The sequence below is a fragment of the Microtus oregoni genome, unplaced genomic scaffold (assembly GCF_018167655.1).
Source record: "Microtus oregoni isolate MIOR12 unplaced genomic scaffold, Mior012 000030F_ref0000283, whole genome shotgun sequence".
Taxonomy (NCBI): domain Eukaryota; kingdom Metazoa; phylum Chordata; class Mammalia; order Rodentia; family Cricetidae; genus Microtus; species Microtus oregoni.
The window spans coordinates 24,240,125-24,258,021 of NW_024543089.1; the positions used below are offsets into that span (position 1 = coordinate 24,240,125).

General features: G+C 38.0%; 1 protein-coding gene across 2 annotated transcripts in view; it reads left to right on the forward strand.

Moving 5' to 3' along the window:
- Nucleotides 1–7,307, forward strand: part of Znf654 (zinc finger protein 654) — a 60,975-nt gene extending 53,668 nt beyond the window's left edge. Inside the window, exons 7-9 of one of the 2 annotated variants that reach the window (XM_041678574.1) lie at nt 1,074–1,173; nt 2,329–4,633; nt 5,463–7,307. In XM_041678574.1, coding sequence (XP_041534508.1) covers nt 1,074–1,173; nt 2,329–4,633; nt 5,463–5,470 — 2,413 coding nt within the window. In that variant the 3' untranslated portion in view covers nt 5,471–7,307. Of the gene's footprint in view, nt 1–1,073; nt 1,216–2,328; nt 4,634–5,462 lie in introns of both variants that reach the window. The other variant, XM_041678573.1, reaches the window with a different exon arrangement.
- Nucleotides 7,308–17,897: the final 10,590 nt, after the last annotated feature.

The window sequence follows — 17,897 nt, forward strand, 5'->3', positions numbered from 1 at the left end:
GCCCTCTTGTGTAGGAGGGCCTGTGTTTGGTGAGCCCAAGTCTGCTTGCATGTTCTGTGCTCACAAGACATACACAGTAAATAACATTTGAAAACAGGGAAACTCTCCACCCACTAGTTTAGTAGTTTCAAATCACAGTGCTTTGTATAACTATTAGGACAGATTTTAAAGAATGCTAATATGAGTTAAATCCTTATACATTGCCTTTACCTCCGATTCTCCTGCCTATTTGTCTTTTGTTCATCTTTGGCCATGTATTGGAAAATCATTTCTGTGAAATATTGTAAGTGCTCTATAGTTTGTTCAAAAATATTCCAGAAAAGTACATAATCTAAAGATGATCTAAAGGATACAATTTCGTACTAGAATATGCTTAAATTTTAAAATTACTTTTAGTATTTTAGCAGAATTATTGCTCTAGTTGGCACTGGAACCTGGGAGAATGAATCCAATAAATGAGTTGGGTTAAAGCCTCAAGCAACCCCCAGTTTTATTCAGAACATCCGACATTTTATACTCTGAGGGTTAAGAAGAGTCACATGAAGAAGATTACAATCACAGGGGCAAGTCACACGTGTCAAAACCATGTTTTTCCATAGAAGCATATAAGCAAATAACAGTAGCCAATCCGAAGTAAACTCATTCCTATTCACTACACATGGGAGGGACACGAAAAGACATTCCCAGAACAATTCTATGTTTTTGAAGAAACTGAGGTCACAAGACTCCATTCTTGGCTGGTGTTCTGACAGTAGTACACTAAAAGTCAAAGTGTGTGTTTTAAAGTTATAACATCAGTATTAGTACATTAAAATTAGAACTGTATTGACTCAATACTATATATTTCTTAGGCATGCCAGCCTTTTGTTGGAAATCATTACTATCAATTCAAAATTATAATTTTTTATTTTTCTCTTTTAACTTCTGTTAATCTCAAAGGTAGGACATGTAGCTTGCACTTTTATAACTACTTGACGTATATTCTAAATAGGACCGTCTAGAATCGGGGAAAGGAACTAATGTCTATCCTTGAATAAACTATTTTTTGATGTATGTCTTTTTCTCATTTGCAGGGAGTTGATTTTCATATGGAGTAAACTACAGCTTAAATCTAATCCTTCAAAACAAGTGTTTGTAGATCAATGTTACCAACTTTTAAGAACAGCAACTAATGTGAGAGTCATATTTCCTTTCATGAAAATCATTAAAGATGAGGTACATATGATATTTATCCTTTTAGTTTTTAGATTTTAAGGCTGCATTCTCTGTATGCCATAATCTTTTCTATCCAGCTTCAAACATTCAGCATGGTACATGAAATAAAGAGGGGAAAGCTAGTTTATTGTTACTTAATTTAACAACAATTGCTTCCATATGAAATGCTTTTCTTACGACTTAAGCAAATTTATCATTTTTACCATAATAAGTTCTGGTTTTGAACATTAATTTACAAATGATCTGATAATACCCCTTAACTGTCTCAGAAAAAATCTTAGTTGATGGTAAACCTGTATGTAGTTAAGTGGGATTACCAGAATATAAGAGACTAAGAAGATTTACAAATGGTTACTCTTTCCTTTAATCCATAACCATATGTAGGCAGTATGACATGCAACATACACAGATACCTTATAACATAAATACATTGTGATTTCTTGTCCTATTCAAATAAGTATTCATTATTTTAACCATTACAGGAATAAACTTGACTGCAGTAGATCAACAAAATATTCTGTAGTGAAAGCTAATATAATTATCATTAGCAGAAGTAAAGGTTGACTTATTTTCATACAATTTCTAGTAGGCTTATTATTCTACTTTATTAGATTTGTATGATGCCCCTTTCATATTTGTATAAATATGAAGAAATTGCCTAGTCTGTATAGTAATAACAATATACCAATATTATAAGTACTATTTAGAATGACAAAATTTGCACAGGTATTAAAAATAATTTAATTACTTCTTGGCATCTATTTGAAATAGTATGCATTGAGCTTTCTGTCAGAGAATGAGAATGATCCTCCAAATGAGCCCAGAATTGAAAGAAAGTCTAAATAAAGTTTGTAAGTATTTTATATTGTGGTTATTGGTCTTGTCACTCTTGAAAATTAAATATAAAACCCTATCAGGTTATTACCATTTAATAAAAGATATGTGCTACATAAGGGTAAAAACATAATTATTGAAGAGATGTACACTAGGAATCTTTCCCATACTTCGGAACACTTTCATAAAGCTTTCTTTTTGGAGTTGTATTTAAACATGAAAGCCGTTTGAATAATGATTTTTAAGTTATATTTAGTAGAACTATTTTTGTTTTTCTAGGTTGAAGAAGAAGGCTTACAAATTTGTGTTGAAATATGTGGTTGTGCCCTTCAGCTTGATCTTCATGATGATCCTGAAACTAAATGTCTTATTTATAAGACCATCGCACATTTTTTGCCAAATGATCTAGAAATCGTCAGGGTTTGTGCTCTGTCAGTATTTTTTCTTGAGCGATCCGTAGAGGCCTACCACACTGTTGAAGAGCTTTACAGACGCCCTGATGAAGAGTACAGTGAAGGTGCAAGTACTGTTCAAAATCGTGTTCGTTTTGAATTACTTCCAATTTTGAAAAAAGGATTATTTTTTGATCCTGAGTTTTGGAACTTTGTAATGATTAAGAAAAACTGTGTGGCATTACTGCGTGATAAGACAGCAGTGAGACTTGTGAATGAAAATACACTGGAGAATTGTGCAGGTAGTCTAAGAAAGACAGTGGAGCAGCAGAGTGTGGGTGAAGGGCTTGACACACTGACTGATCAGAGCACTGGAGAGACGGATCTTGATGATGTGTCTGGAGTGCCGTCTAAAGGCCACGTTAATGCAAAGAGAAGCCTCAGTGCTCTTAATACTTCCAAAGTGGATCACAGTGTCCCAAGGCATCGGTGCATGTTATGTAACAAGGAATTCCTTGGTGGCCACATTGTAAGACATGCTCAGGCTCATCAGAAAAAAGGCAGTTTTTCATGTGTGATCTGTGGTAGAAAATTTAGGAACAGAGGACTTATGCAGAAGCATTTAAAAAACCATGTTAAGAAGATCCAGAGGCAACAGATTGCTACAGCACAACAGGATGATCCAGAAGTCATCACTCTGGAAGAAATAAATTGTTCTAAAACTTCCATTTCTTTTGAAAATGGGAATTCAAATACTAAGGGTTTGGAAATAGAGACATTGACTGCTTCCACTGATGGAAACAAAGAGGTCATCCGTGAACACATGGCTGAATTTATTAAAATTCCTATTGGTATAGCAGAGAATGCTATTGAAAATGGCAAACCAGACACTTCTTTCAATAATATCTCAGAGTCTTTACCTCAATGTGATGATGACTATGAAGAGGAAGAGAATGAAGATGATTGTGAAGATGATTATGACCTGAATCAAGAAACATCAGTACTTCATAAAATCAATGGAACTGTTTGCCATCCAAAAGATGTATATGCTACAGACCAAGAAGGTAATTTCAAGTGCCCTGCTATTGGCTGTGTAAGGATATTTAAAAGAATTGGATTTCTAAATATGCATGCAAGGACTGTACATCCAACTGATTTAAATGTGCGGCAAACAGTAATGAAGTGGAGCAAAGGAAAATGCAAATTTTGCCAAAGGCAGTTTGAAGATTCTCAACATTTTATAGATCACCTTAATAGACACAGCTATCCAAATGTGTACTTTTGTTTGCATTTTAATTGTAATGAGTCATTTAAGCTGCCATTCCAGCTTGCCCAGCATACAAAAAGTCACCGGATATTTCAAGCTCAGTGTAGTTTTCCAGAATGCCATGAGCTTTTTGAAGATCTTCCTCTGTTATATGAACATGAAGCCCAGCATTACTTAAGCAAAACACCAGAATCATCTGTACAACTGAGTGAAGCAGTTCTTAATCATCAGGAAATACACCCTTCTTCTAGTGATGAGAACCAAACGGTTTATCAGCCAGTTTCTACTAGTAAATCAAGGAAAGATTCTACAGAACCAAAGACATATATAGACACTATGGAAAAGAAAACAGACAATTTATTTCAGAATGGAAATGAACATTCTGATGATACTGTTTCAAATATAAGCTTGATAGACCAAAAGATGCCTGCCATAGAGCCAAATCCTGAAAATAGTCATAGTACCAGTGACTTAGTCAATGGACACAGTGAAATAGAGCAAACACTGTTAGTTGCGTCAGATCCTTCTCTGAAATCAGATATAAACAGAAACAGGACAGAAAATGGTTCTGTTTTAACCAATGTTGTATCACAAGAACACAGTGTCCTGTCAGTATCTCAGGCACCATCTAAACCAAATCTTTCAAGTGAACATACTTCATATGGCTTAATTTTAACAAAGCCATACGTTAGACCTTTGCCTCCCAGTTACCTTGATGAACGATACCTTAGTATGCCAAAACGCAGAAAATTTCTGACTGATCGAGTAGATGCCTGTTCTGATCAAGATAACATATGTAAAAAACCAGTGGAAAGATTACGATGTGGCAAATGCCTGACCACCTACTGTAATGCAGAAGCACTTGAGGCTCACCTTGCACAAAAGAAATGTCAGACACTCTTTGGATTTGATTCAGATGATGAAAGTAAGTCTTCTCTTTTCAGTAGCTCTATCTATAGAGAGAAAGACATGATCAATGTAGCCAAAATGTACCTTTGTACTGCTAGGACCATAAACATCTAACATCTATGTAGCCCAGATGATAAAGCACTGTTTCACATATTTCCTTTCAGTCCACAACCAGTATGATTTTATGAAATTAATATCCTTGTTTTAGATTAAGCAACAATCTCACAGGTAGTTTGCATAGGCTTGTGAACCTTGGAAGCTGGGATTCAAGATTTTTCACTCTTTTCTCCTGCTTTTCTTACTATTCTGTACTCTTTCTACTACTAGTGGCTTTTCTTCATTCCAAGTTTCATATAATAGAGACAGTAAATTTCATCAGCATGGTAGAATAGGAAGCAAGTGAAATTAAATTGGTGTCATAAATATAAGAGCCTGGGGAGATGGCTCAGCAGATAAAATATTTCGTGTGCAGTGCTGAGGACTAGACTTCCGATTGCTAGCACCCATGTAAATGCTGGGCTGGCCTAATGCCTTGCCTCTAATTCTAACATGTAGGAGGCTCAGCTAAGATCACCAAGCAAGCTGGCTAGCTAGACTAGCAGAATCTGTGAGCTTTGGATTCCAGTGAGAGAACCTGCTTAAATAAGGTAGAAAATGATCAAGAAAGATAACCCAACATCAGCCTCCAGTCTCCACATGTACCTGTACACATGTGCTCACACACAGGCATGCATACACATACATTTACACCACAAAACACATGCACACATGGATACCAGAAATATAAGCTTTGCTTTTCTACTATAATCCATAAAACTTGCATTAACACATGTTTTATTTTACAGGTGCCTGATAATGTCTCAGAAAGATCTTTTGATCATGCTGTAGTGTAAAACAAACAAACAAAAAACACTACAAGAAAATGCATCATCCAGTTTGCTATTTCCCTGATGGCCTTAATTTTAGAGTGGTCTCAGATTACTAAAGAAAAGACAAAGCACATTTTCTGGAATGAACTTGCAGAGGAGATGTGCCGGCTAAGACTCCAAAAGGGTTATAAAATTCCCAAAGTACCAGTTATCCATGAAATCACACTTTTTAAAAGTTTATGGTGATTAATAGCAGCATGTTCAGTTTTGCTTATGTGAAAACACATTTGGGTAACTAGTCAGAAATAAAAACCAGCTATGGCCTTACTGTAGAAAGGAAAAAGTTGATTCATTATAATAAGGTGGAGGGGGAGCTGGTTTACAATAAACGATGTTAAACATTCTGAAAATGGGATTTGATTTGTTTTCTTGTCATGCATATTCATTATGTCTTCCCTCTGGTCAAGCATATTTTAAAGAACCATTAATTGCTTTTTAGTTTGTGATATAATTTAGAAGCTGATACATAGAAATGAAGCTTGATTTATCACCATGCTATCTACTAAAGATTGTAACTTGTTTTCAAATGACTAAGTAGGCAGGTCAGAGTTGAGTGAATGGCATGCCACAATTGAAAAATAAAAATCCAAACAAAAACAGTGCTTGGTTAAGCTCTTGATCAGAACATTGAGCATACCACTTCTGTAAAGTCAGTTCGTTGTGTTTAAAATGCAGCAGTTTTAAGTAGAAAAGTAAGAAAAGTGTCAGTTTCTTTGGGAGGATGCAAGAATCTAAGTCCATCGCATGGTAGACAATTGAAGGAAAACACTGAATTGAAAATTCTTGAATGTGAATAATGGTAAAAGCACACTGGGCTATTTCTATCTGTACATAGTATTAGGACATTGCTTGATGATTCATAGTAAAGTCCTTTAGACATTAGTGTGAGTTATCTAAGTATGATCCTATGAAAACAATTGGCTTAAAAGTATGTCTGTTAAGAATCAGATGAAGAGTTTACTTTATTGAGTTAGGAGAATTAATTCCAAAGTAAGCCATACTAATGTACTTTCTTCAACAGTGATGAATTTGGCCTGCAAACTAATTTTTGTATTTAAGAAAGTATTTACACCAAAATTTGCACAACAGGAACACATAAGATATATTAATGCATTATTGTCTTTGGTGACCATTAATTTTCCTAAGAAAGATTTTAACTTATTAAATTATTAAAACAAATGTTTTACAGATTAAAAAAATCCTCTAGATATTTTACACCTATCTACCTACTCCTATATTACTCAGAAGTGCGATAAAGAGAATACAAACAGGTGAATTCTTTAGACATACAACTGAGTGTGTTCCAGTTATTCCAGCATGGTTTTATATAAATCAGACAATCTCATCACACATACTACAGATTTTAGGAACATTATGACTACTTGAATGAGGTTATAGAAATGAGACATTACTTTTAGGGTGGCATCCAGACGTTAAAATTTTTTTTCCAGGAATGCTATACCAGAGGATTTTTTTTTTAAAGTTCTGTATTTTATTATTTACCATGGGCATTTGCAACTATGCAATGATGGTCGTTAGTCCATTCCAATCAGATTTAAGTTTGTTTTAGTTTTGTTATATAGCCTACATTAGGCTGTGGAATTTACATGCAGAAAATAGATACGTACAACTCAAAAGTTCTAAATCCATCAAATTCAACTCAAACTGTTTTCCATATTTCCTGACACTAAAAAAATGTAATAATTGATTTTTAGTTCATCTTAAAAGTATATCTTGTAATAAAAATTGTTTGGAAACTGGTTCATTTGCACAATGAAGTTTTTTTTGAAACATAATTTCTGCTTTGTACATTTTCCACTTAATAACATTTTACCATTTCTTTACTTTTTACAAACTGTAACCACTGATAAATATAAATACATAAAATGTTATTTTCATGAATTTTGAAGTTTGTGTGAAGATGTCTTAAACAAATTCCATCTGCTATTTTGACTTTAAGTTTAATTTAAAGGTTTTCTTTTGTGTTGCTAGGAGAAATTTTTCATATAGATAAAAATGGTTCATATTTAATCAAATCAAAATGTCATGTAACATTCTGTTTGACCACATTTTTCTTACCTCTTTATATACTTCTCACTTTTACCTCTTGAAAGAATGAGTGCATTTTATGATTTTACTCCAAAACACTTCGCTTTTGTGTGAACTTCCAGCAGATCTCGTTTGGGATTTAGAAAGGAAGCTTTTGTCCTACTTACACTCTTTTCCATCTCCTTTCTTTTTTTCTACTTTTATGTTGAGGATACATGGACCAAGTTTCAAATCTTTGTTTTAAAATTCTTCTATGTGTCAGTGAGGTCAGGAAAAGTGCATACCTGAACCCTTGCTGCTAGACACAGAAGACGCACAGGAGGGAGTCTCCATGGACAAGGACACTGGTACTTTGGGCACTAGCCATATTCATTTTTTAAAAACCACCAATATATAATGAATACATAATTTATATCATTGATCTTGTGATTCTTTTCAAATCACACTGAACGTTTAGCTGTAATTCCATGTTTGGTTTAATGTTGTATGAATGAAAAGCCTAAAAGGGATGATAGTGTTTATTTTTTAATTTATTTGGTACTGTCAAACACCTTTTCAGAATGAGCAAATGCTGCATATGCATTTTGGAATTGTTATTATGTGAAAGATATTACAGATTCAGCAAGAAGGGAAATTTGTGCTTCCTTGTTGAATATTAAATTATTTTACTTTGCATTTTATAAAAGTACAAATTAAAACTGAGCCATTGAACTGCAATAAATCAACAATAGTGTCTCATTTCAAGAAACTTTTTGTATTGTACATAGATTTGTTCAATAAAACATTGTCCTTGTTGATAATGCAAGTGTTCAGTTTTATGTAGTATACTGATTTCAAGAAGAATTCAGCCTATATGAAAGAAATTTTTATGTCTCCTAAAAGTGAAATATTTCAGTTAATGTATCACATTCAGGTTATTGAAAATTTTTTGAAACCTCATAGAAAATGCTGGAAGTAGGGTTTTGTTTATATTTTAAGGCTGGATGGGGGTAACAGTTCATAGAGGGAGCTGAAAAGGTGATTTGGAGGTTTAGAGTGCTTACTGCTCTCTAAAGGACCTGGGTCAGTTCATAGCATCACATGACAGCTCACAACAGTTCCATTTCTGTCTTCCATGGGCACCAGGCATATGTACACATGGTGCACATAAACATATTCACAGACAAACATCACACATAAAATGATGGCTGTTGAAGTTACTTCAGTAGACTTTAGTAAAGGATAACTAAAGACTGTAGACTTGGGGCAAAAGGAAGTATCAGCGCTCAGCAGATGCCAGGCAATGTCATATGTCAACATTTTATTTTTTCCATTCAAATATTTACACTTCCCTCCTCCCAATCCCTTCTTCTCTCCCCTACACATTCTCCTCCCTTCCCCTCTCTGCTTGAGAGAGGGCTGGGAACCCTACCCTGTGGGAAGTCCAAGGCCCTCCCCGCCCCTACATCCAGGCTTAGGGAGCTGTGCATCCATATAGACTAGGGTCCCAAAAAACCAGAACATGCCGTAAAAACAAGTCCCAGTGCCTTTTAACAATGGCTTCTCAGTCAGCCACTGTAGTAATATGAGCAGCAGGCTACTTTCCCGGCACCCGGCCGCCCGCATGGCTAAGAGTGGCTGGTCAGGCTGCATCCCGCCACCCGGCTAGCTTTACCCGAAATAATTACACACAAACTGTATTCTTTTAAACACCGCTTGGCCCATTTCTATCTAGCCTCTTCTAGGCTAGGTCTCACACCTGGACTAGCCCATTTCTAATAATCTGCTGTAGTCCACGAGCTGGCTTACCAGGAATGATCTTAACCTGCATCTGCCTGGAGTGGGAGAATCATGGTGACTCCCTGACTCAGCTTCTTTCTCCCAGCATTCTGTTCTGTTTATTCCTCCCACCTATCTTCTAACCAATGAGGGCCAAGCAGTTTCTTTTTATTTAACCAATGACCTTCCTCCATCATTTCCCCTTTTTTGGTTTAAACAACAACAAAAAAAAGGCTTTAACTTTAACATAGCAAAATTACATATAACAAAACAGTTATCAAGTAAAAGTTACAATAATCTTTATCATAACTAAGGAAAGCTATAACTATTCTTAACTCCATCAAAGACTCCAGAAAGATACAATACTACCTAAGCAAACAAGATGTAAGTAGCTTATAAAATTCTAGAAATGACAGAGACATCTCGCTGCCTGTACAGCCAACTAAAGTTCCTCTGTACCGTTGGGGCATCCATCTTCAGCCTTCAGGCCCATGGTATCCAGCAGACATTTTCATCAAGCAGGAAATTCCAAAGACAGTTCAGTCACGTTCTGCTGTGTCCTGCAGAATGTCTCGCAGACTCTTTCATGAGTTAGGAACCCTGAAAGACTGTCTCACCTTTAGGCAAGTTCAGCAGTCCTCTCTCTGCGGGTTCTCTGTGTCCATTTTATGCAACAGTCCAGGCAAGAGCAGTTTCTTGCCCAAATGGCTATCAAACTCCATAAAGATCCTCTTCGATGCCCATCTTCCTCTCGAGGTAGATTGGTGCCGCCAGGAGCAGAAATGTCTCATTGTCATGAAAAGTCCTAAGTTATTAAAATATTTTAAATGCCATATTCTGTAGCCTTTGAGAGATATGAAGAATGCCTATCTGAAATATACCTCTATATATCTAGAAAACCTAAGTAACATGACTACAAACTTGACTATTATTTATGATTATCCATCAACAAACTATATTTCCTAATTATACATTACATTTTAAAAATGAACTACACAATCACAACACCTTAATCAAGATCAAGAAATACATATACATATAACAAAATTGACCTTAAAATCCATACCAATGCAAATTATTCATACCTATATCATTTCCCCCTTTAAATGTAAAAGAACATTTATAAACAATATTTTGGGAACATGGGCTCAGTTTTTTCTCTCCAAACTGCTTCCTGCTGAATGGGGGCATCATTAATTAGGTCTTTCATGGTATAACCTGTGTGCCAGGTTTATCTCAGTTGGCAGTTGAGTGAAGTAATTTTTTGAGGGTGTTCACAGGATCTTTTCGGGAGGTCGTGGTCTATCATACCATACCGGAATAGAAGAAACGAACAGGGTCTCATCCTCTGTGAAAACAAAAGAAGACCCTCTCCAAAGCATCATATCCTTAGACCCAAATTTTGAAATCGTAATACCCTTATATCCATTCTGGTTTAGCTTGGCAGCCCATATAATGAAATGTCTCTTTGTACTTAGCTCCTTTACAGTCAAAAATTTTAAAGAAAACACAATGACACATAGAATCCAGACTCTCTGTGAATTTTCCATTTTTATGTGGCTTATTTTTCTTTATTCCTTTTAATCTGTAACTATCTGTACTCTGTCTCTTTAAAGACTTTACCCTTTTTTTAACCATTAATTTTATTTTCTATATTCTCTTTCTTCTCTCTCTCAAGCCTACGTACATTCATCCAACAGTGTAACTCATTTAGTGGTCTGAATCTGTCCTATTGTGAATCTGCAATTTTTTACTATCCAGGAGCACTTTTGATTTGCACCTTTAAATCATTAGGCGCTTAAGAATCTAAGCTGTGACATTCCTAGGTCAAAAACAGGTACTGCCTGCTGGCCCCGCCCAGTCCAACATGGCGGAGCGCTCGTGCCTCTGATCCTTGCACATTGCACCACTAGCATGGCGGAGCTGCTTGTGCCTCTGAGCTGCAGCATGCAATGTCCCCCTTTTAGGCACATAGCAGTCTAGTTGCCATCAAACAAATCGTAGCACTTTACTCCAAATGCTCCATTCAAAAGCTCTGTCTCCCGCAGGAGCCAGACAGAGATTGCAATGGCGGCACAGTCCAGAAAGCCAGCATTTTAAAACAGCCAGTTTTATCCTGCTGCTGAGTCAGGAAAATTTCAAAATGGAGGACGTACCATTCTGTGCTGGCTCTGGGGTCGCCAGGTAGGAGCAGCACTCAGCACTTTAATTCTGAGACTGAGCATGCAGCACAGAAATTCTTTTCATCCAAGTTACATCCAAATCTGACAAGCAGAGCACTGCACAGTCTGAAAACACGTCTCTGTCGGCAGGAATCCGCCATGCTCTTCCGCCTGCCAAAGCCTGATTCTGCCTTCTGCCCAGGTGCAGTCGGGGAGCGCTGAGCCATTGGCACCGTCTCAGAGCACTCTCCTTCTGATCCCAAGCAGGAACACAAACATCCAGACTCATAAAATCCATTGAAATGCTTTAAAGCCAGAGTTCACGCTGGCAGCATAGCTCCAAGAAGCTGCGCTTTAAAATGACACAGCGTTTTTTCTGCTGCTGTTGCCGAATCATGAAATCTCTCTACAGCATGCCACCAACAAACAGCAAAAATCTGTGTTAAACTCTCTCTCCCTTATTTTTAAGCCTTCTCAGGTTTTTTAAGTGGGTTTAGTCCATCACGTCGGGCGCCATTTGTAGTAATATGAACAGCGGGCTACTTTCCCGGCACCCGGCCGCCCGCATGGCTAAGAGTGGCTGGTCAGGCTGCATCCCGCCACCCGGCTAGCTTTACCCGAAATAATTACACACAAACTGTATTCTTTTAAACACCACTTGGCCCATTTCTATCTAGCCTCTTCTAGGCTAGCTCTCGCACCTGGACTAGCCCATTTCTAATAATCTGCTGTAGTCCACGAGCTGGCTTACCAGGAATGATCTTAACCTGCATCTGCCTGGAGTGGGAGAATCATGGTGACTCCCTGACTCAGCTTCTTTCTCCCAGCATTCTGTTCTGTTTATTCCTCCCACCTATCTTCTAACCAATGAGGGCCAAGCAGTTTCTTTTCATTTAACCAATGACCTTCCTCCATCAAGCCCCCATTGTCAGCCACAATCAGAGAGTCCAGTTTGATCACATGCTTGTTCAGACCCGGTCCATCTGGATTTGGTGAGCTCCCATTAGAACAGGCACACTGCCTCAGTTGGTGGAACAACCCCTTCTGGTCCCGACTTCCTCGCTCATCTCCCACCTTCTACCCTTCAAGTGGACCTTGGGAACTCAGTCCGTTGCTCTGATGAGGGTCTCTTTCTCTATCTCCATCCGTTGCCGGACGAAGATTCTATGGTGATATTCAAGATAATCATCAGTGTGATAGTGGGGAAAGGCCAGTTCAGGCACCCTCTACTCTGCTGCCCAAGGACCTAGCTGGGGACATCTCCGTGGACACCTGGGATCCCCTCTAGAGCCAAGTCTCTTGCCAACCCTAAAATCGATCCCTTAATGTAGGTATCTTCTACTCCTATATCTGCCCTTCCTCCATCTCCACCCTCCCACTCCCCCAAGCTCTTGCCAGTCCTTTTCTTCTCCCTTCCCTCTCCCCTTTCCCCAACCTCACTCCCACCCCTGCCCCCACCCCCATGCTCACAACTTTTGCCTGGCAATCTTGTTTGCTTCCAATTTCCAGAAGGATCTATATATGTTTTTCTTTGGGTTCACCTTGTTATTTGGCTTCTCTAGCCTTGTGAACTATAGGCTTAATGTCCTTGGTTTATGGCTAGAGTCCACAAACGTGTGAGTACATACCATATTCATCTTTTTGGGTCTAGGTTATCTCACTCAGGATAGTGTTTTCTATTTCCATCCATTTGCATGCAAAATTCAAGATGTCATAGTTTTTTACTGCTGAGTAGTGCTCTAATGCATATGTCAACATTAGTGCCTTCAAGGATGAAGTGCTTCCTGTACCTTAAATGAGGGAGTCACTGGATGTCAGGGTACAGCTTATTCCCTGGGATATACCTTATTCCCTGTCATGCTCATGATTTTCATCCTTATTTTAAAAAGGATTAGAGGTATGATTCAGCAGTGAAAGCATGTTTGGCATGCTTGAGGCCCTGGTTTTAATGCCAATATTTTTTTTTTAAAAATCATGAAAGTTATTATTTGATTACAAAAGTGATCTTGAACATAAGGGCTCCATTTTTAGTTCAGTAACAGGAACAAAAAAACAACAAAAATGCCAAAATAACCCTGTCCAATTAGCTATAAATTAAAAATTTGGAAAATGGTTTATAAGTAGAAAATATTTTAAAGTAATGAGGTAGCACTGCAAATGAATGAATAGATGTGTTAAAGGGATTTGCATACATTACAAACAACAGTTTGACACATGAAAATGTTCATGAAATATTCTAGCACTGAAGTGCAGAATTTTCTGACTGAAGGTTATCTTGGACTAAACGTGATCTGTTTTCAGAACAATGAATCTATTATGATATTTAAATAAGTTGTTGCTTAGGTAACTTTCCATTTTTCTTTTTTGGAACTGGAAGAATCTGGGGGAGATAGTACTAAGTTCTCTTATAATCAAGTTAAGTTTCATTCATAGTTTTCCCATCTTTTGGTATTGCCATTACACTCAACACTAGATAATGTATAAGCATAGTTTTCTCAACCCAAGGTTGGGTGCTGGAAAGCTGAAAAAGCACACTACCAACTCTGTCTACATCACAGCTGGGTTAGAAAAGCAGAGGCAGCATGCAGAAAAGGTATGTGCCAAGAAGCAGGAATGAGGAGGAGTCATGCTGTGCTGGAACAAACTCACAGGAGCCAGCATAGTCCTTCAAAAGTTAATACTGTCAAGGATGATTTCATGATCTGATAATTAATGTTCTTCATGATATCTTAGTATGAACTTGTGTACATGTTGAAATCAAACATGCTATATTCAAACAGCAAAAAATCCATATTAATTTGAAGAATCAGTGTTTAATTAGGACATAAGTTCAGGTTATATATCACATTTTAAAATGGCCATTCAATGTTATTTTCATAAAGAAAACAGTTCATTTCATTGAGGAGTGCTACATACGGAAGAAAAATGGCTTCTCATTTTACTGTCTTACCATGTGCCCACCACATGTCACCTCTAATAATTCAAGGGTGAGCACTGTCAGATGCCTAAGAGTTAGAAGGGTTACCCAATTGAATAATCAAACTTTTCCAGTCTGCCATGGTCCCTACAAACATGAATGAAGATGCGTTCAAACAGAGACAACCTTATCTGAGAATCAGCGATTTAAAGGACAGGCTGTAGTCCAGTGGACATAGTTGACAGTTTAATATCTTCTAATGGTTCTTAAAAAGTGTGGTCCCTGTAGCAGAACAACAGTATCACAAGGAAGCTTGTTAACTATTAGGTTAAATAACAATTTATGTCTATTTTGTGTGGAGGGGGGAGGGTCCCTTCAAGCTCTACTGCTAGCAGAAAGAGAAACCATAATATTTAAGAAGGAAACCTTAGCTAGGCTGGTTCAAACTTCTAGAGTCTGACACCATGTAGTTTATTGTAGACACATTTAAGTGTGGTTTAATTTTGGGAAAAAAAAGTTTTCTGGTAACAATTATCTCAATTTAATGTGTATAATAAAACAATTCATAACAACAGTGAAACTCTTCTACAAAGTACATGAAGATAGGCTCTATAGCTTACTGGCCTAGGATCTGGTGTGGTCTCTGAGGTAGTGTAGGGGTCCTCAGTCTATAAAGTACATGGGACATCTCCCATAAGGATAGGTCCTACTGACTGAGAAACATAGCTGACGATAAAAGTCTAGGGAGAAAGACTCTGAAATAAGCAATTGGGAGATTTGGGTGAGGCCTAGTCCTACAGATAGCAATGGTCACCAGGTTATTAACCACTTCCAGCCTTCCAGGTGGGGTAAAAACAGGTATACATCTCTGCCACTGAAGAGATAAGCCTGTGTGATTACTATTCCTGGTTTCCTTAGTGCTTATCTATGAGCTAGTACCCAGTATATCTATCACAAATCTCGGGGAACTCTTACACAAACTAAGGTTTGGAACTAATAAAATCAACAGTGTACCATATATCCCTATATGGTAAACTCTTAACTCCTCAAAAACTCTCCCACAACTTAGTGAATAGATTAAGAACTGATACCTGAAATGGCTTAACCCCTGAGAAAATTTTATTTTCTTCTCAAAAAATATATTGAGTATACTCTGATGTCTCTTTACAATGTGTATGTCTTACACCTCTTATAAAAAGTATTCAGCTCATAGTTGTGGCGGACTTCTCGACCGGCGAGAAAGAATGACCACCACACCAGGATTCCACTCAGAACACGCTTTTCTGGAGTGCCCTTGATTGATGGGGAGCAGGGAACGAGGGGGGCAGGAGAACAAGGGGCAAGAAGGGAAGGGCAGGGAGAGCATGAAGCGAAGGGGCAGGGAGCTAAGGGGCAGGGAGCTAAGGGGAGAGGCAGCAGGAAGCGAAGGGGCCAGGGGGCACTTAGGCAGCCGCTTAAATAGGGAATTGGCACACGGGTTGCCCTGTGATTGGCTGCCACCAACAGCTGACACCAGACCGCATCGGGATAGGCTCAAGGATCCACATCCACCGTGCATGCGGGAAGCGGGGACGTGCAGCTCTCAAAGCCATAGCCAAATATGAAGTTGTTTATAACCAACAAGACAGGATGTCGGCACCATCTTGTAATGGCGATCCTGTCCGGCTCACTACACATAGTTATTAGAAACAGTTAAAACGGGTATGTAGATAAGTAAGATTGTGCTCAAATTCTAGAATGGTAGTTTTATTCTGGAAATGTAAGTGGTAATATACCACTAAGTGTATATAATGACTTATCATTATACCCATGGATTAATGCATCTCCCAACCATCATCAGAGACAATTCTATCTCTATAGCAAATGGTTAATAACACAGAGACACCAAATTGGCCAAGGTGTAGAGAATAAGAAACTGAATCCTCAGCATACCACCCGCCCCTGCCACACACGCACTCAGTATTCTCCCACCAAAGGCTCAGGGACCACGTCAGAATAGGAGATGGAAAGACTGAAAGAGCCAGAGGCAATAGAAGACAAGGAAACTGTCTTCTGGACACAGCCAGGCAACAGCAAATAGGAAATCCCAACATACATAAGACATGTGCAAGGCCAAGCCAGGCCAAATACAACACGGACAGGAAAGCTAGGCACACAGTCCTGCTCTAGCTGAGGAACAGCAATTGTTAGCCCCCAGAGAGGGCAAGTTAGTTTTCTCTAAGAGTTTAATTAGCCCCTGGTAAGATTATCATGTTCCAGTTGAAGATCACATGTCCAAAAATACTTGGCAACACAAACTGATTTTGACAGGTCTCAAAAATATAAAGACACAAGGTAGGGGAGTAAGGGTGTATCTGGGGAAAGTATCAGGAAGGGAGTTGTGTTGTTAAAATACAAAATGCTCAAATAACTAATAAACTATTTAAAAAAGAATATCCAACTGACTTTATATTTCTGTAAAATGGGACAACTATTGGTGCAAGGTTATAAGAATTTAGTAATTGAAGGCCCTGACACCAAGCCCTTCTTGTTATGCTCTTACTAAATTAGTTAGGATTACTATTATGTCTCTGGCCTTATAGTCATATTGAAAATTCTACCTGCCTTCATACTATTCTATTGGATCACAATTAATTCAGGACCCTCTCTCTGTTCCAACCTTCTTCCTTTGATTTACTCTTTTTTAGATTTCATCACTTGCTCTAGAAAGTCAGCTCTTGCCTCTTATATTCTCCATTAAAACCTACTTTACCAAGTGTTCTTTTTCTCAGTAAATGGCAAATCTGGTGGCCCAAACCAAAACATGCAGCTATCCAAGACTACCGGCTGTTCCACTCGACCTCAGCTTGCCATATTCTGTCACACAGACTAATATTAGTAGCCTCCTAATTGGGCTCTCTTTCCTCTTTCCTCACTTCAGCCTACCTTTCATACCACGACTCAAAGTCATCCTGTTTGAAACAAGCTGGATCATTCCATCCTTATTGAAAACCTTCCAGGATTCATGGTGTATTTATTTATTAAAAATTGCTGTTAAAATAACTTTTCTATTATGTGCCAGACTTTGTAAAAATAATGAAACAAAAATTGCTTGCCTCACAGAACTCACCTTATAATGGGATGGGGGTGGAATGAGAGCAATAAACAATATAGTATACTAAATTATATAAACACTTTGGAGATAAGCAAAATGGGTAGGAAACATAAGTAGGGTGTTGATGGTGACTTTGAATAGGCTAATGAAGTGAGGCTTTCCTAGCAATATTTTGAAGCCGGGACCTGAATAAATAGTAGGGGAAATGAGCAGTTGAGATATCTGAAGGGAAGGCCATCTCAGGTAACAAAGTGAGAACAAAGGCTTTGAAGCAGAAACCTGGAATTCAAGTCCAAGAAAGCAACCCTTGTGACTTATCTGCACGAATGGATTTAGAAAATAAAAAGGAGGGCAGAGAGGTTCAGACGCAG